The sequence below is a fragment of the Plecotus auritus genome (genome assembly GCF_963455305.1).
Source record: "Plecotus auritus genome assembly, chromosome: 13".
Taxonomy (NCBI): domain Eukaryota; kingdom Metazoa; phylum Chordata; class Mammalia; order Chiroptera; family Vespertilionidae; genus Plecotus; species Plecotus auritus.
In genome coordinates, this window is record NC_137779.1 from 4127072 (window position 1) to 4150466 (window position 23395).

The window sequence follows — 23395 nt, forward strand, 5'->3', positions numbered from 1 at the left end:
CACCACGCCGTGTCGGGTACACACGGATGCTCAAGAGGCGCCATTTCCCTGCGCCCGGCACCTCTCCTCCCCCCAGCGTCACCGTGCACGGGGCTGGGAGACTGTCAGAGACGCTGGCATCCCTCCCACCAGGGAGGCAAGCACGATGATCGTTCCTCAAACCCTCTCTCCCTCCATAGTCACAGGGAAGGACACGTGTGAGGGCAGGGACGGGGCTGGTGATGGGGTGGGAGCCCCTGTGCACGCACACCCTCAGAGGGGCCATCGGTGCTCAGCGAGGCTGAGCAGGTGGAGGGCAGCGTCTCCGTCACCAGGCTGGCCGAAAAGCGGGTGTACACCTAAAAGCGGTCACATCATCCACCGCCCGGTGCAATCAGGAGAGTGCGTCCCGCGGGTGGCCGAAGGCAGAAGCACCTCCTCCCTGGCGGCCCTTACCCAGCAGGCCCCGCGGGAGGGTGAGGCGTTCTGTGCAGAGGCAGCTGCCCAGCACCTCTGCCAGGCGTGTCCGGCTCGGGTGGTCAGCGGCCACCTGCATTACCATCCACCGGCTGGTGGGTAAGAACATGCAGATTCCGGGAATGCACCCCGTTTTACTAACTCAGAATTGCGGGGCCTGGGAATGTGCATTAAAGACAAACAGCCCTGGTCATGCTTGTGCACCCTGAGGCCTAGCAGCCCCACCTGCCCCAGCAGTGTGTGCTGCCGGCGCGGCTGCTGGGAGTCTGAAAGGCTGACTCCACGGCCGGAGCCCGAGAACCGCCCCCGAGCAGAGCGGCAGCTGCTGGGGAGGAGGTACTTGGAGCTGCAGCAGCTGCCGTCAGAGGGCAGGGTGGGCTCAGGGCCCGCGGCGATGCCCGATGGAAGGGGCACTTCCCAGGAGACCAGCAGGAAGCAGGGGGGAGCCGGAGGGGCTTCCCACGCCGAGGTGGGTCCCACGGGGGGGGGGGGGGGGGCGGGTGCAGGCCGGGGCGGGGCAGGGCCTGGCGAAGGCCCTGTCCTCCTAGGATGGCTCTCCACCATGACCAGCTTCACACGCTCATTTCCTTACCGTTCATTTGCTCCTCGAACGCTAACCCGCCGACTTTAGGTTACACTTGTGTTTGTTCGTGTATTGTCTGCCCCAGAAGAATGTCCATAAAAGCAGACACTTTGCCCGTTTTCTGACCTGGGCCCGGGAGGGAGCCGCACGCAGGAGAGGCGCTCAGCACTACTTATTGAAGGAATGGCTGCCTTCGCTTCACACCCTCCGAGCAGCGGAGCTCAGGGAAAGTCAGCGGCGATTTCCCTGCAGGCGAGGCCCCATGATCAGGGAGTGCGCCCCAGGGCACGACGGGATTAATGGCCCCAAGTGTCGCTTACGTTTTTTGTCATTTCAGCTCTCCAGCCTGTGCCTCTGGGGGCAGGGACCCGCCTTCCCACCTTCGCTCCCAGCACAGCACAGGCCCATAAACGCTGTCAGGAAATGGAGGGGCACGTGAGACTCAGCCGTGGTGTCAGGCCGCTCCCACCGGCCCTGTGGGATGCCAGGAGCCACAGCACTGTGGTTGCTTAAAGCTCACACAGCCTGCCCAGAGCGGCGAGGAGTTCACACGGCCCAGGACTCTCCACCTGGGACTCCCCTTCTGTGTTTTGTGGTCCGAGAAAGTGACCTGGCCTCACGGCCCAGTGTCCTCAGTGTCCCCCTGGAAGGAGCTGGATCTGGGGGCCTCCAGACCTGGGCGCAGAGGGGCCGGCGTGGGTGTGGTGGGCTCAGCGCTGGCCCGGGCACCCTCAGAATCACTGTGGGGTCTGACGCCTTGCTCCCTGAGCCCTATCCTTGGGCACCCCATCAGTCTCTTGCTGGGGAGAGTCTAAAAATCTACCTTTTTACCAAACTACCAAGGTAACTTGAATGCATGATTGACTATAGTGGTTAAGAACCTGGGCTTCGGTGTTAGAGGTATTTGAGTTCAAAGCTAGTTGATCTTTCTAATTGTTCAAGGCCAAGTCAGTCAGCGTCCTCAGTTTCCCTGCTTATGAAGTAGGAGTTCACACACAGTGCCAGCCCTGTGGGGTCCATGAGAAAACACAGATGGCACACTTACATGGCCAATGGTAAGACCTCCTCGGTAAATAGAACCTGCTATGATGACGATGAAGAAGAAGATGATGACGATGATGATGATGAAGAAGAAGATGATGACGATGATGATGATGAAGAAGAAGATGACGATGGTGATGAATAAGATGATGATGACGATGATGATGAAGAAGAAGATGATGACGATGATGAAGAAGAAGAAGAAGATAATGACGATGATGATGATGATGAAGATGACGACTCTCAGCCTTGCCTGGGAAATGCCCTGCAGTGCTGTGTCCCCTGTTCAGCTGTCCTGACAGTCAGGAAGCTTGTTGATTGCTTCCTGCTTGCTCAGTGCACTGTGCCCTGTGCCTCAGGCTTTCTGAGGTTGGTGAAGGGCTAGGCTAAGAAAGGGGGCTGATTATTGGGGTGACAGGAGGTTGGGAAACCTTCAGAGAGTCACTTGGAGTGGTTGTCAGAATCCCTGTTTCTTCTGATGCAGTAGAGTTGGAGAAAAGGAGAAGGTGGATGGAGGAGAATGAAGAGAACGGAGCTGGGAGAAGCTACAAAGGACAAAGCACCCTAAGCTGACGGGAGAAGACAGGCAGCAGAGAGCAGAGGAGGGGCAGCGTGGGCAGGTGCGGGGAGGGGAGCCGGGCCGGTCAGAAAAGAGCTGATGGCGGGGAGCTGGCCGACCATCCCAAAGCTAAAGGCAGTCCTCAGTGCCCGGGGGATTCCACCTGGCTCCAGGGTCAGGGCGAGACTCAGGGAGCAGAATAAGCCAAAACCGCGGACAAGGCTTGGGAATTGCTTCCTTACATGACACCCCTTTGCCTCCCTCACCCCAAACAAAGCATGATGCCTCCTTCTTGGTGTCTCGCTGGGGCTGCCGCCCCGAGACCCACACTGGCCGAACCTGGGGGCAGTGCAGCCAGGAGCCTGGCCTGAGGGGCGCCTGTTGTTCTTGGGGGTAACGGAGAGCAGGAGGCCGCCCCGAGCGCCAAGGAGAAACGGACGGGGGACAGAGAGGAACAGCAAGGGCGTGTGCCGCGGTGGCGTCAGAGCCAGGCTTACCTGCCGAAAACCATTCCTTGTGAACTGTAAGATTTTCAAGGCATAGTTGGACCTCTGGCCTTTGCTGTTGAATTCAATGTGGCCGGTGAGACCTTCCAATTCTACCTGTCCAGGAGAGAGACAGTTACAGCACCACAGGTCCCGGGGCCAGCGGCCTCAGCACGCGGCCCACGCGTGTGCTGCTTAAGGATGCTAACAGCATGCCCTCAAAGGGGACATAGGCCCATTCTCCTGTCCACCTCTCAGCACAGGCTCCTGAAACTACAAATGCGATGACTCTGGAACCAATTCAGAACCGGCTGGGCCTGGAGGGGAAGAAGGATGTCCACCCCTAAGGACCTCACAGCTGCTGCCTAAGCCAATGCCACACCAAGAGGCCAGCTGGAGTTCAGAGCCCCCTGAGCCCCTCCTGCTGGCCTTCGGCTGTTCCTAGGGCAGCTTCTCCTCCTGCCCCACCCCCGCCAGTGCAAGTCAGGACCACCTGACTCAGCAAAATCCGAGCCACTCCGCCCAGATGTGAGGTCTGCGTCCTGGGCTAGGGACCCACATCCATCCCCTGGAGGACACGTGGCTGAGAGGATCGGGGACCGGCACCCAGTTAGAAGTGCTGGGCCTGAGGGGCCCTGTCTACAGCAGCAGCGCCCGCCCACCTGGAGCGCAGCTTTGCTGGGACCACCTGTGAGCCCGGGGCACGGGTCCCAAGCTTCCCCCGGGCCATCGTCTTGTGAACAGACTTGCCATGGATTCTGGGGATTTTAGGGATTAGGGAGCAAAGGTGACGCCTGACCCACGGGAGGGGCTGCCCCAGGTCACTGTTTGGTCTGGGCTGAGCTAACTGAGGAGGCCTGCAAGTGAGGGACTTGGCAGCGACTCTCCCCCGGCCGGCCGGCCTGGCCCCCGAGCCCCCTCACCATGCGCAGGTAGTTCATGAGGCTGGTGCCGTGCTGCCAGATCTGGGCTGAGCCGCAGGACAGGGGCTTCACGCCGATCTCCTGGCTCCGGTTCAGCTCCCGCACCGCAGTCACCACAGCGTAGAGGGCATCGAACAGCAGGGCCGACGAGAGCTGGGAAGGGCAGGGGCAGTGGAGCAGGCGCAGCCAGGAGGCGTGTGGTGGGTGAGGGAGGAGCAGAGAGAGGAAGGGCCGGGTGTGAAGGAAGGGAAGGGAAAGGGGAGAAAGAAAAGCTGCATCCTGTTGCCTGAGGCTACCTCCTGTGCCGGACCAGCTCCAGCTCCCCTCCCGGTCCAGCTGCTCGCCCAAGGCAGACAGTGCTGGCAAAGGACTCTCTGGGATGGGGCCAGCAAGCTTTGGGGCCCCAAATGATTTCAAGGAGATCCGTTCTCTCTTTGCTCCAGGGAAGTACCCACTTTTATTGCTTGCAGGAATCCCCCAAAGGCAATGGGGCTGCCTGCCTGAGCGAGAGGAAGGAGCCCAGCCACTCCCCTCAGATATGCCCACTCTATCAGACTCAGGTGAGGGTGACTTCTTCTGGGCAGACCCCATGATGCTGCTCATAGCTGTCCGCACTCTCAGCCCGCTGGGCGCTATTGATTTGCTGGGTCTGTATGACATACGTGGCAAGTTGAGTAAGGCCCTATTCCTGTGGTAGATTATAGTGAAACCGGGGTGGGGCTCGGGGAGACAGGGCACAGAGGTTAACATGAGACTGAGTCGGGGGACCCACAAAGGGCTGTGGGGTCCACAGAAGATACACATCTGGTTGGGTGAGCAAGGAAATGGTTCTTGGAGGAGGCAGTGCTGGAAATGAGCAATAAAGGGTTCTGGTAGAGAAACTGTTGAAGCTGGGAGTGGGAGCAGCTGAGGCAGGGAGAAAGGCGTTCCAGAGATGGAACCGTGTGAGCAAAGGCACAGAGGTGCAGCGTGCAGAGCACCCGGAGGGGCGCAGGCGAGGAAGATGCCAGAAACCAGAGGTGAGGCAGGGCCGTGCTGTGGAGCCTGAAGGCCAGGGGCAGAGGTCAGCGCAGTGCTGTCCATCTCTGCACCTCCCTACTGCATTGCAAACAGACTCTTAGGGCAGGAACACGGGCTTCATCTCTACAACGCGTAGAGCACACCCACCATGACCTGGCCTGTGTTGGCCTCCAACGTATTTACTGAATCAAATTAAATTTGGGGTGAAATCTGCCCGCGGGGCTCAGCCTCAACACTACATCAAGTTAAGCATATGTCAGCATCCCTGGGGGCGGGAAGGCTGAGGGGTGTGGGTGGAGGTGGCAGATGCAGAAACACAGAAGACACTTGTCCTTGGGGATGTGCGTCCCAGGAGGCGATGGCGCTGGGCTGCGCACATGGGTCCCAGACAATAGAAACCGATGGAGTGTGAGCAACCACGGGGCCAGCACTGAGCAGGGGTCTGGGGGGGGAGGGGGGGCAGGAGAGGCCTCTGGGAGGAGGGTGTCAGGTACCCGAAGCCCAGGGGCCCTCCTCACTGCAGCTTTGCAGACGCAGCTCGCCCTGCTGCTGCCACATCTCCCCACCAGGCCCCATGCTCTCCGGTCCGTGGTTGTTGCCATCCCCACTCCGTCTGAACAAGCTTTCTTGGCGGATGCTCTCTCATTAGCCAGCGACCCGGGTGCTGGGAGGTCCGTGTGTGCCTGCTCCCCATGTTTTCAGAATCTCAAACTTCAGGGCCCTCAAGATTCTCTGAATGCTTCTAGTGAGAACAACTCCAGCTGGGGATGCGGGGGCAGGGAGCAGAGGGAGGGACATCTCAAGGCACCTGTCTCCTGTGCATGTGTGTTGCCTTCAACGAGGTGACTGGTGACCTGTGACCTGTCCCCAGGACGCTCTGGCTCCCCAGGTCCTCTCCGCAGCTCAGCCTGATTTGATGTGAACTGGACACTCCTAAGCCCAGACGTCTCCTCTTCCAGTCCAGCCTCCTCAGGGTCCTTCAGACGCAGCCGACAACCCTTGCTCACAGGCTCGGCCATCTGCCCGGGACCCTCGCCCAGGTCCTCACCAGCTTCTCGGGGCCTCGCCTCCACCCCGTGTTCCTCAAGCTCATCTCCCCGAGTCGCCCATCTCCCTCCTCACCCTGCCTGTGAGAGCCTGTCCTCCCAGCTCACCAGCGCCCCGTCGCACGTGGATCTCCACCCGGAGTCTGTTTTTTCTCCTGATTGCTTTCTGCCTCGGGTTTCATTTACTAACTTCGTTCTGGAAAGTTTGGGACTGCAGTTGGCAATTAGTTCTGGTTCCAAACCGCCCTCTCCTGGTCTCCACTCCTGGCTCTCCTCGCTGCCCTCCGGGCCTCTGTCCCCCCATCGCCCCCTGGCTGACCCTCGTCTCTCTGTGGCCTCCCTTCCCATGTGTCCTGCCTGCCTCAGGGTCTTGTCTCTGACCCCCCCCCCGCCTCCGGCTCCTTCTAAACATTCAACCCCCAATGCCTCGATCCTCATTTAAAATCCCGTCCTCTTTCTTGGCACCAAAATGTTGCTTGGCAAGAAACCCTCAAGTCTCTTGTTTTTATATTTCCATTGGCTCTTCATCGTTATGTTCTCTTGAGCTGTTTGTAAGTTGTTTAGGGGAATGAAAGGCTATGAATTAAGATGAGTCGATCTGCCTCAGAGAGTTGTGGCTCAGTTTCTCCCCGTCCCAGAAATGGAACTGAAGGATCTCCTGCACACGCACCACCTCCCCTGGCGGCCCGCGGCCCTCCTGGACGCCCATTTGTCCCCGAGCCTTCGCAGCTTGACCTTCACCCCGAATACGATCCCAGGGCAGAGATCATTAAAATCTCACGGAATAGTTCTTACAGACTGGGTTTTATTCAGTGAAGTAAACACTTACAAACATCTGTTTTGGCATAAACTCTAATTACTTATCTACCCGCCAGTGGTTTCAGTGCTCTTCCACTCCTCGTTCTGGGCAGCATGACCAATGGGGTAGCATGAACCCAGTGGATGTTATCGCACCCATGACGCTCCTTCCTTGCACGGCTCAGGCAAGAAGCACATTTGCAGCTCTCTGTCTGTCAGACCCCTGGGGTGCAGCTCTCTGTCTGTCAGACCCCTGGGGTGCAGCTCGCTGTCTGTCAGACCCCTGGGGTGCAGCTCTCTGTCTGTCGGACCCCTGGGGTGCAGCTCGCTGTCTGTCGGACCCCTGGGGTGCAGCTCGCTGTCTGTCGGACCCCTGGGGTGCAGCTCGCTGTCTGTCGGACCCCTGGGGTGCAGCTCGCTGTCTGTCGGACCCCTGGGGTGCAGCTCGCTGTCTGTCGGACCCCTGGGGTGCAGCTCGCTGTCTGTCGGACCCCTGGGGTGCAGCTCGCTGTCTGTCGGACCCCTGGGGTGCAGCTCGCTGTCTGTCGGACCCCTGGGGTGCAGCTCGCTGTCTGTCGGACCCCTGGGGTGCAGCTCGCTGTCTGTCGGACCTCTGGGGGTGCAGCTCGCTGTCTGTCGGACCCCTGGGGTGCAGCTCGCTGTCTGTCGGACCCCTGGGGTGCAGCTCGCTGTCTGTCGGACCCCTGGGGTGCAGCTCGCTGTCTGTCGGACCCCTGGGGTGCAGCTCGCTGTCTGTCGGGCCCCTGGGGGTGCAGTTCACTGTCTGTCGGGCCCCTGGGGGTGCAGTTCGCTATCTGTCGGGCCTCTGGGGGTACAGTTTGCTGTCTGTCGGGCCCCTAGGTGCAGCTCGCTGTCTGTCAGACCCCTGGGGTTGCTGTCTGTCAGATCCCTGGGGGTGCAGTTCGCTGTCTGTCGGACTTCTGGGGGTGCAGTTTGCTGTCTGTCAGACCCCTGGGGGTGCAGTTCGCTGTCTGTCGGACCCCTGGGGGTGCAGTTCGCTGTCTGTCAGACCCCTGGGGTTGCTGTCTGTCAGACCCCTGGGGGTGCAGTTCACTGTCTGTCAGACCCCTGGGGGTGCAGTTCACCGTCTGTCAGACCCCTGGGGGTGCAGTTCACTGTCTGTCAGACCCCTGGGGGTGCAGTTCACTGTCTGTCGGGCCCCTGGGGGTGCAGCTCGCTGTCGGGCCCCTGGGGGACTTTCTCTGCTGCTGCTCCTCAGTCGGCTACTTCCTCTCCCTGCCCTTCGAGCTGCCAGCAAGCTCTCTCTCCCCGCCCTCCCCAGGACCCCTGCCTGCAGACACGTGAGGTGAGGAAGGCAGGGAGGCTTGCACAAGTCGGGAGGGAAGGAAGAGAAGAAGGAACAGGAAGAGAAAGAAAGGCGGTTACAGGACAGAGGGGGGTGGGAAGGACAGCATGAGGAAAGGAGGGAGAAGAGGGATGGGAACTGAGATGGAGAGAGACGGAGAGGGAGAGTCGGTCCCCTGAGCTGGGAGCCCTGGCTGTTTGAGAAGCTGATGGGAGACAAGGTGGGACTATGCTCCCGGCTCCCAGCCGGTGGCAGAGCAGAGCCGGCGTTGATGCTGGGACCTCAGCCCTGGAGAGGATGGGAGGGGCTGCTTTCTACATGTTGCTGCTAAATGAGACACCTCGGGGGGTGGGGGATGTGTGCGTGGCAGCTGTGGGCTCCTTCCACATTCTTCGATGTGAGTTCCTATAAACCCTTCTTTCCTCCGGAGACCACAGAGCCTTAGCTGACGCTGAGAGGCAGTGCATGACCCCTAGCTGACCCCTAGCTGACGCTGAGAGGCACCAGCTACATAAATGCTTGTTGCTGTGAGACTGGGGGCTGGTGTTCAAATAGCATTTCTGTTGCAAAACCTTCCTGATACCGTTACTAATGCCTAGCCCCGTGGCTGGCACACAGGAGGTAAAGTCAGCTCTATCAAAGCATAACTGTGCCTTGAAGACGGGACCGTATCCCATTTTATCTCCTTCATGATCCTCTAAGATGGCCGAGCACAAGCAGCGCAGAGTCACAGATAAACGCCTGAGGCCAGCGGCTTACACGGCCCTAAGCTCAGGGGCAGGGCCTCGAGGGCTCTCCTCTGGTCGTGTGGTCCACGTGGGCACCACGGAAGGGCTGTGACCTCCGGGGGGAGTTGGAAAGGGGAGCAGGGACCTTGTGCTGCCCTCGGCAGGTGCCGGGTGAGGGTCGGTCCGTGATGGAGGGGAGGCAGGGATTTTGTTTCCTCTCCTGAGATGGTGCTCTGAGCCGTTCAAGTCCACCGGCATCTCACTAGAATGCTGGGGTGACGGCGGCAGGAAGGGAGGGAAGGCCAGGATGGGCTTGTGTCCCTGCAGGAGGACGCTCCTGGCCCATCCATGACACTGGGCTCGAGGGCGCCCTCACTGCCCCCCAAGCCCTGACGTGGGCGAGGACCTCCTTCCAAATCCTTCCTATGGATTCTCACCTTTCAGGTCAAAACGCCGCATCAGGTGCAGCACGGCATTCCCAGGCTCGGCCCTATGTCCTCCACCCCCCACCGCTTCCCAGCAAGGCATTCCCCGGGCTCGGCCCTCCCCTCCCCACCGCTTCCCATCAAGGCTCCCTGCTCTGGGTGGGCACGGCCCTCGGCTGCCCCTCCTTCCTGTGCCTTCCGCCGCCACAATCCAACTGGCAGAGCTGCTGGAAGGTCACTCTGTCCTTTGGCCCGCCCATTGCTAGGTCACCTCCTGGCCAACTACCAATCAGGTGCCCTGTGCCCAGGTCCAGCGTCGTCCTGGCCTCTGGACACGTGTTCTCAAAGCCAGGGTCACTTCTACCTTAAAGCCCAGAAGAGGACGTCACTCAGGAAGGTACCCAGTTCCTACTCCTGATCCGTTCCCACGTTTTTACATCTTTAACTCATGACCCCTCTGCCTCACTCGCTCACTCAGTCACTCACTTGGCAGACACCCACAGCCGCTCTCATCTGGCCAGGCCAGTCCACATTGCAGGGTGCAGAGGAGGGCGGCCTGGAGGAAGGCCAGATGCAGTAGTCAAAACTGTGACCCGTGAACCCGCCTGGCCTGGGCTCTGACCCGACTTCCTCTGCACACAAGCCGTGGCCTGGGCTGCTTCCTTAGCCTTTCTGGCCTCAGCGCCACCAGCTCTAAAGTAGAGACCCCGGCAGTAGCTCCCTCAGAAAACTGTTCTGAACATCACAGAAGCTGCCTGGTGGGGCCTCACGATACCCTGGTGAGGACAGGCCAGAGAGCCATCCCTGCCCATCTCTTGAGAACCTGTCTTTTGCAAATGGACACACGCAAACACATGCCCTGTCCCACACGAGAGGCCATCACACCCAATGGGAAGGGCAGGGACACCTTTGCTTCCACACACAGGAGGGAACGGAAGTGTGAGGAGAACACGGGGAGGGCCCAGCGCGGCTCCTCTGGGTGAGCGCCTCCTCGGGGCCGTGGTCCAGGTGTGCGAGGAGCACTGGACCCGGAGGCAGACTCTCAGACCCTAGCTTTACCTGCACAAGGCCTGGCGTCTGCCCTTGAACAAGCCCCCACGCACCCATTCCCAGCTGGCCTGCGTCCCCATCTGAAGAGTGAGGGACAGACCAGCTAAGGGATCTCCAATAATAACGCCCTTGGGTTCTAAACGCAGGCAGTTCTCAGCAACAGTCCTGTCAGGAGTGTGGCCTGGGAGGCTCCCCACACTCTGTTCCCCCCTCCCCCCCCCCCCCGCCGCTCCCCCGTGGCGCTCTGTCCCACACCTCCCCCGCAGCGCTGTCTGTCCCCCCCTCCCCCGCAGCGCTCTGTCTGTCCCCCCCTCCCCCGCAGCGCTCTGTCTGTCCCCCCCCCCCCCATGGCGCTCTGTCTGTCCCCCCTCCCCCGCAGCCTCTGTCTGTCCCCCCCTCCCCCGCAGCGTGCTGGTGGCGCACTGCACTCTTTCCGGAACCACCTCCCAGCTGGGCCTGGAGAAGGCGGCCCGGAGGGTGTGTGTCCTGGCTGCCCACAGAGGGAGCCCAGGCACAGGGAGGGGCTCGGGTGGCACTTACCGCCGGCCCCCGGAAGGGCACGTGGTCACAGTTCTCCTGCCAGGACTGGTTGAGGCTCTGGGCAAACTCTCCAAAGAAAGCGTGGGACTGGTTGAAAATGGAAAACCCCAGGATGTTGACACGATCGTCCACGAGGCCGTCCACGCTCTGGAGCGAGAACTCCTGGGAAGACCACGGTCAGAAAGAGCAGCGTTAGGAAGGGCTCTTCCACTCGCTGCCCACCTGCCCGGGGGAAGCAGCACTTCTAGAGTGTGGTCCACGGCACCTGCCCACCTGCCACCGGGCTCGCTGGCGCCTTTAACAGGGGTGATGCCTCCGGTGCCTCCCTAGTGCCCCCGAAGCGGGGCTCTGGGGCGCGGCCGGGAGGCTGCACTTCCAGCAGGTCCCCAGGCGTGATGCACCCCAAAGTTTGGGATTTACTGGGTCAGCACATAGGGTGCACCCGGGGCGGGGCCGGGGTGGGGGGGAATGAACTGGAGAGGCTGGCCCGGCCGAGCCGAGGTGCTGGTACGCTCTCCTGTGCGCGATGGGGCCCGAGGGGATGGTCGCAGAGAGGGGACACGATCAAGCTTGTTTCGAAGACTCTTGGCCTGCAGGCCGAGGACAGGGCTCCTTTACTGCGTCACTTTCATTCGTTACAACACGTGGGTGCCCACTGTGCGCCAGGCGCGGCGCAGGCCGGTCCGAGGAGCCTACGGGCTCAGGAGACGGTGCCCCGGAGTGCGGGCAGGGCAGCGTCCGTGCTGGGCAGGTGGGCTGTCCTTCCGCGCAGGCGGCCAGGGAGCGCCCCTCTGGGGCAGTGACATTCAGAAGCTCAAGCGACTCTCCCGGAACCCATGTCCTCACCCAGGCACCTGGCCCGGCCAGGGCTCATCTCAGCAAACGAAAACCTCAAGCCTGGTTCCATGGAAGCCAGTCCGTGCCACAGGGAGGGCAGCCTCCTCAGTGGGCTGAGCTCGAGCCCTGGGCCCCCGCACCCCTGGGCCCCGCACCCCTGGGCCCCTCCGGGAGGCCGGGCGGCAGGGTGTGGATGATCAGCTCGCTGGTCCCACTCCGAGAGCAGAGCCTTCCCCCATGGGTCACTTTCGCCCAGGAAGTCCTCTCGTCACGTGCTCATTTTGAGCGCCTCACACAGAGCCTGCTGCAGCAGGCACATGGCAGGCACAAACCCCGACAGCCCACTGCCACGCAGCCCGATGGGCAGAGGCGGCGCCTGGAGCTGACTCCCGGGTGCCTCCTCCAGGAAGCACTGCTCCCCTCACTGGCGTCTCCCTGAGACTGAGCTCCCCGGGCCCTGCGCACCTCTGCATCCCCCTCGGGTCTGTGCCAGTCAATGCCAGGCCCAGGCTGCGCGGAGCCCCCTGAGCTGCGCTCTGTGCAGCTTGCAGACTGCAGATCCCTTTGGGAGAAGCCCTAAAGATCCCTATGCAGACACCAGCCCCCGACGCTCTGCGTCACATGATGATTCATTGTGTTTTGGGTCCCACCACATTCCTGTTAGGGGAACGGAACGTGCCAGAGAACAGACTGACTCCTAAGCTGATATTCTGTCCTAACACGGCAGCTGCCCACGTGCTGGGGCTACCAGCCAGCACGAGGCAGATGGCTAATGAGAGGGACGCATCTCAAGGGAGAGGTGGTGGGGGCACCAGCCAGGCGGCTGCAGGGCACCCAGGGTCCTCACTGGTATGGCTGGTGGGGACCAGAGAGGTGTCCCCTCTCCCCTGCCTCCTGTCCTGTGGTCAGCTGGAACCTCTCCTCCATCCTCTCCCCACATGCACGGCCTGACAGTCTCAGATGCCCACGGACTCGCCGTGGCGGCTGGGGCATACAGTAGGTAATATCCAGGCTCCTCACCACAGCGACGGATGGCCTCGGGGAAGGCCTTTAACTCTCTCGGCTCCAGGCCCTGCTTTGTAAAGTGGGAACACTAACGACAGCAACCTCAGAGGCTGCTTCCAGGATCAGATAAGATGCATGTGCAGCCGAAACCGGTTTGGCTCAGTGGATAGAGCGTCGGCCTGCGGACTAAAGGGTCCTGGGTTCGATTCCGGTGAAGGGCATGTACCTTGGTTGCGGGCACATCCCCAGTAGGGGGTGTGCAGGAGGCAGCTGATCGATGTTTCTCTCTCATTGATGTTTCTAACTCTCTGTCCCTCTCTCTTCCTCTCTGTAAAAAAAAAATCAAAAAAAAAAAAAAAAAAAAAAAGATGCACGCGCAGCTCAGCCAGCATCGTACCTGCATGTGGGAAGTGCTCAGCCTGTGACAGTCACTGGGCTGCTCTGCGAGACCTGGGAGTCCCGCCCTCTGTGTCATCCGTCCCGGCTGCCTGGGAGATCTGAGTTAGGAAGGTGTTTCCTGCCCTGGCCGGCATGGCGCAGTGGATAGAGCGTCAGCCTGCGGACTGAAGGGTCCTGGGTTCAATTCTGGTCAGGGCACATGCCCGGGTTGCAGGCTTGATCCCCAGTAGGGGGCGTGCAGGAGGCAGACAATCAATACTTCTCTCGCATTGATGTTTCAGTCTCTCTCTCCCTTCCTCTCTGAAATCAATAAAAATATGTATTGTTTAAAAAGGGAGGTGTTTCCTTCGAACGTATGTCGAATAAGAACGAATGTTAACTGCAGACTCCTAGGACAGCTCTTTCAGAGTCAGCCAGTCTGTCTTCTGGCCTTTTCATTCCTACGTTCTTATCCCTCAATTATATTCTTTTCTCAAAGTCCCCTTAAGAAGAAAAGATCCAGAATCTTCCTTGATACCTCATCCCGTTAGTATAACTCATGGGGGAGCTTGCAAAGGACCACACAGGCAGCAGTTTGTCTTATCACAGTGTTCCAGGACACGCCGGAGTCTCCGCCCCAAGCCCCTCAGTTAGGAAATGCTTTAAGTCTAAGCCTCGCTGGGTGAAGCTGAGCACTGGTCCCTGAACAAACATGGGAAACAGCCACCGGTTTCTCCATGATAACATCTTCCGAGCCAGTGCTTCCCAAAGTGTGTTCCCCAGGGCACTAGCTTTTCCAGGAGCCATTAATAGAAATTTCATAAAAATAAAGTTTCATGTTCAAATAAAATTAGAAAGCATTGCATGAAATATCTGATTCTTTGAGATTCGCAACACTTATCCGCACATAGTGCTTTACAAATGGAGCTGTGGCTGGATTCTGGTTCACCCAGCTCTTCCCATCACACTGCCCTTCCCGCACACTGCCCTTCCATCACACTGCCCTTCCATCACACTGCCCTTCCAGCACACTGCCCTTCCATCACACTGCCCTTCCAGCACACTGCCCTTCCCGCACACTGCCCTTCCATCACACTGCCCTTCCATCACACTGCCCTTCCATCACACTGCCCTTCCAGCACACTGCCCTTCCCTCACACTGACCTTCCATCACACTGCCCTTCCATCACACTGCCCTTCCCATCACACTGCCCTTCCATCACACTGCCCTTCCCATCACACTGCCCTTCCAGCACACTGCCCTTCCATCACACTGCCCTTCCCTCACACTGCCCTTCCATCACACTGCCCTTCCCTCACACTGCCCTTCCCTCACACTGCCCTTCCCGCACACTGCCCTTCCCTCACACTGCCCTTCCATCACACTGCCCTTCCAGCACACTGCCCTTCCATCACACTGCCCTTCCATCACACTGCCCTTCCGAGCACACTGCCCTTCCATCACACTGCCCTTCCCATCACACTGCCCTTCCCATCACACTGCCCTTCCAGCACACTGCCCTTCCCATCACACTGCCCTTCCCATCACACTGCCCTTCCATCACACTGCCCTTCCCTCACACTGCCCTTCCATCACACTGCCCTTCCCTCACACTGACCTTCCAGCACACTGCCCTTCCATCACACTGCCCTTCCCACACACTGCCCTTCCCAGCACACTGCCCTTCCAGCACACTGCCCTGCCAGCACACTGCCCTGCCAGCACACTGCCCTTCCATCACACTGCCCTTCCCGCACACTGCCCTTCCATCACACTGCCCTTCCATCACACTGCCCTTCCATCACACTGCCCTTCCATCACACTGCCCTTCCCGCACACTGCCCTTCCATCACACTGCCCTTCCATCACACTGCCCTTCCCGCACACTGCCCTTCCAGCACACTGCCCTTCCCGCACACTGCCCTTCCATCACACTGCCCTTCCAGCACACTGCCCTTCCATCACACTGCCCTTCCATCACACTGCCCTTCCCGCACACTGCCCTTCCCGCACACTGCCCTTCCATCACACTGCCCTTCCATCACACTGCCCTTCCAGCACACTGCCCTTCCATCACACTGCCCTTCCAGCACACTGCCCTTCCATCACACTGCCCTTCCCATCACACTGCCCTTCCCTCACACTGCCCTTCCCAGCACACTGCCCTTCCATCACACTGCCCTTCCAGCACACTGCCCTTCCATCACACTGCCCTTCCAGCACACTGCCCTTCCAGAACACTGCCCTTCCATCACACTACCCTTCCATCACACTGCCCTTCCCATCACACTGCCCTTCCAGCACACGGCCCTTCCCTCACACTGCCCTTCCCTCACACTGCCCTTCCCGCACACTGCCCTTCCATCACACTGCCCTTCCATCACACTGCCCTTCCCAGCACACTGCCCTTCCAGCACACTGCCCTTCCCATCACACTGCCCTTCCATCACACTGCCCTTCCCAGCACACTGCCCTTCCAGCACACTGCCCTTCCCATCACACTGCCCTTCCATCACACTGCCCTTCCCAGCACACTGCCCTTCCATCACACTGCCCTTCCAGCACACTGCCCTTCCATCACACTGCCCTTCCAGAACACTGCCCTTCCATCACACTACCCTTCCATCACACTGCCCTTCCAGCACACTGCCCTTCCAGAACACTGCCCTTCCCATCACACTGCCCTTCCATCACACTGCCCTTCCCATCACACTGCCCTTCCATCACACTGCCCTTCCCATCACACTGCCCTTCCATCACACTGCCCTTCCAGCACACTGCCCTTCCCAGCACACTGCCCTTCCCTCACACTGCCCTTCCCTCACACTGCCCTTCCATCACACTGCCCTTCCATCACACTGCCCTTCCATCACACTGCCTTTCCCTCACACTGCCCTTCCCTCACACTGCCCTTCCCATCACACTGCCCTTCCCTCACACTGCCCTTCCCTCACACTGCCCTTCCATCACACTGCCCTTCCATCACACTGCCCTTCCATCACACTGCCCTTCCAGCACACTTCCCTTCCCAGCACACTTCCCTTCCATCACACTGCCCTTCCCTCACACTGCCCTTCCATCACACTGCCCTTCCCTCACACTGCCCTTCCATCACACTGCCCTTCCCAGCACACTGCCCTTCCATCACACTGCCCTTCCATCACACTGCCCTTCCCGCACACTGCCCTTCCATCACACTGCCCTTCCAGCACACTGCCCTTCCATCACACTGCCCTTCCAGCACACTGCCCTTCCATCACACTGCCCTTCCAGAACACTGCCCTTCCCATCACACTGCCCTTCCATCACACTGCCCTTCCATCACACTGCCCTTCCAGAACACTGCCCTTCCAGAACACTGCCCTTCCCATCACACTGCCCTTCCATCACACTGCCCTTCCATCACACTGCCCTTACATCACACTGCCCTTCCATCACACTGCCCTTCCCGCACACTGCCCTTCCCGCACACTGCCCTTCCCTCACACTGCCCTTCCATCACACTGCCCTTCCAGCACACTGCCCTTCCAGCACACTGCCCTTCCATCACACTGCCCTTCCAGCACACTGCCCTTCCCGAACACTGCCTTTCCATCACACTGCCCTTCCAGCACACTGCCCTTCCATCACACTGCCCTTCCAACACACTGCCCTTCCATCACACTGCCCTTCCCAGCACACTGCCCTTCCCATCACACTGCCCTTCGCATGCCACTGCCCTTCCCATCACACTGCCCTTCCCAGCACACTGGCCATGGAGCCTCCCCCAAGCCATGGCTGCCTCCCAATATGTTCTTTCCGACACGCATTGGGAAATGCTGCTCCAAACACAGTGAAACATGCATTATACACCCAAGTTCAGGTGATGGAGAGGGACTTTTCCTAAAATTGACACGTTCCAGGACTGGAGGGGGTAAAGGTCCCGGGTCCGGCCCACCACAAGCTCTCACTCAGAACCACAGCTTGCTCAGGCCCCAGCTCCCAGTGACAAGGCTCGCTGCTGCCCCTTCACTGAATGGCAGACGGCTGGGAGCGCTGGGCTGGAGCCGGTGCTCATGGATCTCGATTGTCTCCTTATGACTGTGCTGGCAAGGGAAGTCCTAAGGTCCCTGCCCAAGGACTCGGACGCCATGGTGGCAGCACCAGAGAGGGAGCAGAGGGCGAGGAATAGAGAAAGGCCACCTGGTGAGGCCGGGGGTGCCCAGCGGCCGAGACCCAGGTCTTCCAAGCCTGCCTGGCATTGGAGCGGCCTGTGTTCCCACAGCCATCTGCTCCCGGGAAGAGGAGGCTGAACGCTGCGACCCCGCAGCTGTGACCGTCTTCGCTCTGCGCCTCTGGGACTACCTAACGAGTTATTAACTGTGAACAGAAGCTCAGGGTCAAGCTGACATGAGATGGTGGACACTGTGCTCCCCTCGCCGAGGCCCTGCACTCCCGTCAGGACCGGCCTCCTTCCCAGCCACCGGGTGGAAAGCCCTCTGCCAGGTCCCAGCTCCTTAGCCCGTTAGCCTCAGGCACGTGACGACCAGTGCGCCGCCCATCTCACCAGCGTGCAGCAGGCTGCTGAGGAAGACGAGTGGAGCTGTCAAGCAGCAGTCTCAGCCGCCCCATCTCTGTGGCAGGACCAACGATGGGCTCCCGCGGGCTGGCGGCTCACTGTCCAACATGCTCAAGGTCACTCAGGAGGTATGACGAGGGCAGGACCAGGATCCAGGACACTGAGCTCTCAGATGGCTTCCCACAGCAGGAGGGAAATGTACGTAACAGGAGATTTTTCAGATCTTGGCCATTTTGCCTCATTCATTTCACAAGTCCACAAGCACCTGCTCTAGGACACTCACCGTGTGTTATGCACGAGAAACATAACGCTGAGCAGGCTGGTCCCTGCTCACAAGGTGGTCATTCCCAGAGGCCAGCAGGAGGCAAGTTCCCCAAAGTGGTCAGTGCAAGAGCCAGGAAGGGAGGCGGGGCTGGTCCCTTCTACCGGGATTTCTGTTGCTTTCCTAAGCTGAGAGCTGATTGCAAAGTTGAGGTCTGAGAGATGCTGTCATCAGCCACTGCCATCTTGGCACACATCAGGGCTCTGAGGTGGGCTGGACCTGGGTCACAGGACAGCGCTTCTGGGCAAGGGGGAGGGAGAGCCAGGGAGCTGCCCTGCTCAGGCGCCCTGGACAGCGAAGGGCACTAGGCAGACAGGCAGCCCAGACAACAACGACAGACCATGCAGAGGGCAGTCACGCACTGCACCTGGGGACAGGAAGGCGGGAGACTGCCTCCCGCCATTTATCACCTCGTCATCCAACCATGAAGCCAACAGCGTTTCAGAGTCTATGGAGCCTCTCGACTTTCCTCAGAGAAGGAAGGACTTGACCCAGCTGCCAGGACTAGACCTTGGGCCCTCCCATGCCAACTCCAAGGCTGAAAACGCCCGGCAACTCTGCAGGACAGATTGGTCTTCTCTGCCCGGAACTTTCCGTAGTGGCTCTGGCTCCCCCTCTTCATCACACCCCTGGCTCCGCCAGGGCAGGCACCCTGCTCTTCCTCAGGCCCATGACGCGCCTCTGCCGACGCTCCCATTCTCATCCCTAACCAGCTTTTTAAGCTCCTCACCCAAGGTATTTTTCTGTTGATTTCTAGAGGGAGTGAAAGGGAGGGAGGAGGGGGAGAGACACTGACAGGAGAGAGACACATCGATTGGTTGCCTCCTGCACGTGCCCTTATTGGGGCTGGGAAACTGCAACCACAGTAGGTGCCCTTGACCAGGAATGGAACCCACTGACGCTCTAACCACTAAACAACCGGCCAGGGCTCTAACCAGCTTTTAATAAACGATTCAAAGAAAGCCATATCTGTAACCCTTTCTTTAAGCCGCCCCCCACCCCCCGCCCCGCCTCCAGCACTAAAGGCCTCATCTGGGCATCCCATTTGCAGACTGAGAGCTCTTTAAGCCACATCCCAATGTTGCTTGCATTCCCCAGCACACAGTAGGCATTTAATAAATGTTTGCTGAATAAGTATAGTTCATTTTAACATTTGCTTAATCTTGTCTGACTAATCAGAATCCTATAACCTGGGCCAAGGACTTCCCGCTGTCAGCCAAATGCAAATACAAAGACTCAGTCTTCCGTGGATGCCTCCTGGGTCTCCTTCCAATGATCCCTGCCGCACCTCCTGAGCACACCCCTCCTCTGATGGCCAAGGTCAGAGAGCACGCACAGGAGGCCTTGCTGCGGGAGAGAGTGCAGTTTTGGAGCAAAGTTTCTCTTTAAGGTGCTGTGGTACCCATGTATGTCACTGTCAGATCTCCCCCCACTCGGGGTCTGCATGTGGTGGATGGTGCCTTGGGAGCTCAGACACACGGGGAGCATTCACTCCATTACTCTTTCCTAGCTGCTCTAAAAACATATTTATTCACCAAAGTGTACTGTGCTATGCAGCATGGTTCTCCTAAAAGGCTCAATAAAAGTGAAATATGTGGATAGTCTTAGTAATTTTACAATAAACTACACTTCAGAATCAACTGCTCTAGCACTTAGAAAGTTCTCTAACTGATGGATTACACCTCTTGGCCACTCTGCGAGTGTAGGTGTGTGTGTGTGTGTGTGTGTGTGTGTGTAAGAATGTGTAGGGATGTGTGTGTGTAAGGATTCATTATGGGTAGAATGTGAGTGTGTAAGAATGCATGCATGTGTGCGTAATAATGCATCTATGTGTAGGGATGTGTGTGTAAGAACACATGTATGTATAGGGATGTGTGTGTGTAAGAATGCATGTATGTATTGATGTGTGTGTATGAATGCATGTATGTGTAGGGGTTTGTGGAGAGGGTGCTTTCGATCAATGACTACAAGTTAATGAAGAGGCTCAAGTACCCTGGGAAGTATAGTTCCAACTGAGTGAGAAGCCAATTTTGAAATGTCCCCGATGGCTTCAGAGTTTCAGAAAGCTGGAGGCAGGCGGCAAATCAGAAAACTGAGGTCTAAGGATGGAAATACTCAACATGAAGTGGGCAAAAAGCGATGGAAGAAAAAAAATGTTGACTAGCAGCCCACTGAGGTTTATAAACTTTCCATGTTCTTTACAAAATGATGCTGTAAGAATTATTCCCATTTTACAAAAGGAAAACAGACTCTAACAGGTTGAACAATGTGCCACATATACATCTGACACATGGCAGGGCCCAGATTCAAACTCATGTCTTCTCCGATCCGAGGCTCTGACTGCCTCCATTAAACCGTTTCTATCCTCTGTTTCAACACAGCCAGGAGGCTCACGCAACCTCCCGTGCCAAGCCCTGGACAGTGGGCAGCCTGAGACAGTTTCATCCTGACCTTTAAAACCTGAAGGGGAGGTTTTGTTTCAAAGACCTTTGGGTCTGGCTTCCTGAGTCAGGTGCCAGATTCTGGCCCGAAGAGGCCACGTGACCAAGGCCAACCAGAGCAGATTGTGGCCAGCAGAGTAAGCAGCCCCAGGTGACAGACAGGCCACTCAGCACAACGAGTCAGACCGTCCTTGGTCTCCTCTGCCTCTTCCTACCTCAATGGTTGTTCTTGGCGCCACCCTGGGCCTCAGGTTTTGACATTGCCCTCACTCATTAGGACCCTTGGAAACGTTGTCTCTTGAATCCTGAACTACCCGCCCCCCACTTCATGGTCATGCACACCCTTCATGCTAATCTGTCCAGCCCAGCATGGAGGAAGGCACTCCAGGTGGAGCAGTTACTGTGTGGTCCTCCTGGCTGATCTGCAGACCTTCATGCTTATGGGCGTGGAGGGGACGAGTGGAATTCCTATTGGCTGCAAGGCGGTGAGCTCTCTCACCTGGCCAGCCCTCCGAGCCTGAGAACTCTATAATGTTATGAACTGCTCCATTCATTCACTCAACATATACTTACTGAGCACCTACTATGTGCCAGTAGGCCACTGAGGTTATAGTGACGAAGCTCAAAGTCTAGCGGAGGAGTCAGCTATGGAGGGAGTTCCCACTTGAGATGATGCTACAAAATACAGAACACAGGGCTCTGTGAGAGAGTGTGCCAGTGAGCTCAACCGGGGTGTCAGGGGAGAACTCCTTGAAGGCGTGACATCAAAGCAAGGCCTGAAAGAGGAGTGGGGTTGGCTTGCCAGAGGAAGGGGCAGGAGAGGGGATGGGAGCATATCACTTCCTCCGGAGTCAGTTCCTTCCCTCCCTGTCTGCCCCAGCTCCTCTCCGTAATAAGTTTAGCAATTTCAATTACTTATGACTAATCTCTGATAACGCTTTAGAAGAATAAACATAGGCTCCATCTGCTTGACAATAACATGGACCCAAAGGATAATACTTTTCTGCATATATTCATTCTGCCCGAAGAAAACAGGGATGGGCGCACGGGACATAATTTCTGCAGGACTCACGGGCTGGCTGCAGTGCGGGAACCCCAGCAGCTGTAGCTAACGAGCAGCTGCGTCCTCGGGCCACGTGGGCCTCTAGTCAAGGGATCATTCCTCCTTGGAGTGCCAGCCTGAGGGCGCTGTGACTTGAAATGCTCCCAACCATGTGTAGGATGGAACAAGTCCAGGACTGAAAAGACCCTCAGAGAACACCTAGTTCTGCCTCATAATTTTAAGGTAAAGAAACTGAGTCCTGTGAAGAGAATGGGCTTGCCTAGAGAGGACGCGGTCGAGTGAGGGGTGAAGAGCTGCTGCGGATCCGTGATCGGGCTCCACTACCTCGAGCAAGACAACCCCCGGCTGAGCTCGGCTCGCTCATCCTTAACATGAGGGTGAAGCAGTGCTTTCTGCTGGAGCTGCTGTGGGGTTTAACTGAGAAGCACTCATGACAGAGTGGAAGGTATTCGTTTGATGAATGTGTGGAAGGTATTCGTTTGATGAATGTCATCCCCATTACTGTGTCGCCCAGCTAGTCAGTGGCAGGGCTGCAACTAGAAGCCACGCTGCTTCACGGCCACCCTCGTTCCGGTGAGATGTCCTACTGTGTGACCCTTCCCACGCCGTCCAGCACCAGCACTGGGCCCTTCTCCTAGGTTCCCGAAGGGAACTCTGAGGTGCCTGCTTCCTAATGGCACAAGTGGCAGCCCGCCCTCCGGCATGGTAGTGGTGCCAAGAGCTCAAAGCTCTGGCCCCGCCTGGCACATGGTAATAACACGGTGGTCATGGCGACCATGCAATGCTGATAGCAGCCCCAGTGGCCCGCAGGCCACACAGCCTCCTGCTTTTGGTGCCCAATTAATTCTTGCATTTCATTGACATATCATGACTTTTGACCCATGCCCTTACCTCTCCACACTTCTCCCTGCCCGGGTGGCATCGCCTTCCTTCGGCCCAGGCCCATCTGCTCTCTGACAGGGACTGGGGAGACGGTACTTTCCTGGTAGGCAGTGACTGTGCATCTTTCTGGGTTCACTAGTAGCTGGGTAACCCTTCCAGGTTTACTAGCTCAGATCACACCTCTGCCTATGCCTCTGATCTGAAGGGGCAGCTCTGCCGTCTCAGTGGCTGACTTGGCTTTGCCCAGAGGTCGAACTCTTCTGTCTTTTCCCATCATCTTGCAGACAACAGTTTCCAAGCCAAACCCAGAGGCAAACTGGACAGACTCCTCCCAGATTAACGAGCGGAACGAGCACAGTGGGCCTGTACCCACCCCACGCAGGCCCCTGGAGATGCCACAGGACCATGGGCCGCCCCCCTGCACAGAGCAGCCAGGCAGGCCTGTGAGCTGTGAGGGAGCCGACAGCTTTGTAAGGACCGCTAATCTCACAGTTAGGACCCCTTTCCCTCTAAGCAGACATACCGAAGCGTAGGACGCTCATTGCTTTTCCATATGCATGAAAGAGTATGTGAATGGAAAGAAGCAAGACCACATGTGCAGGTTCCCGGAGTGGACCTGCGGGCTCGGTTCCCGAAGGGAACTCTGAGGTGCCTGCTTCCTAATGGCACAAGTGGCAGCCCGCCCTCCGGCATGGTAGTGGTGTGTGATGATTACGTGATGGTTAATAATTTCATGTGGCAGATATTGCTAGCAATCACTACACACATTTTCTCTTCCACCTGCGCAGTCAGCAGGTGAAATTTCCCAATCTCCCTTGCAGGTGGTTGTGGGCATACGACTGAGTTCCAGCCCGTGGAAGTGGGAGGAGAAATACCACTGCCCCCTCTAGGCCTGGCCCACACGCCCTCCTGCGCCTGACCTCCCAT

The 23395-nt window shown here is 58.3% G+C and overlaps 1 protein-coding gene across 5 annotated transcripts in view; it reads right to left on the reverse strand.

Annotated features, from left to right (window-relative positions):
* Window positions 1–23395, reverse strand: part of GRIK4 (glutamate ionotropic receptor kainate type subunit 4) — a 259741-nt gene that overhangs the window by 87962 nt on the left and 148384 nt on the right. For all 5 annotated transcript variants that reach the window (XM_080650202.1, XM_080650201.1, XM_080650203.1 and 2 more), the window contains 3 exons: window positions 10982–11143; window positions 4048–4200; window positions 3137–3241 (listed from right to left, as the gene is read on the reverse strand). In XM_080650202.1, the coding sequence (XP_080506328.1) occupies window positions 3137–3241; window positions 4048–4200; window positions 10982–11143 (420 nt within the window). The remainder of the gene's footprint in view (window positions 1–3136; window positions 3242–4047; window positions 4201–10981; window positions 11144–23395) is intronic.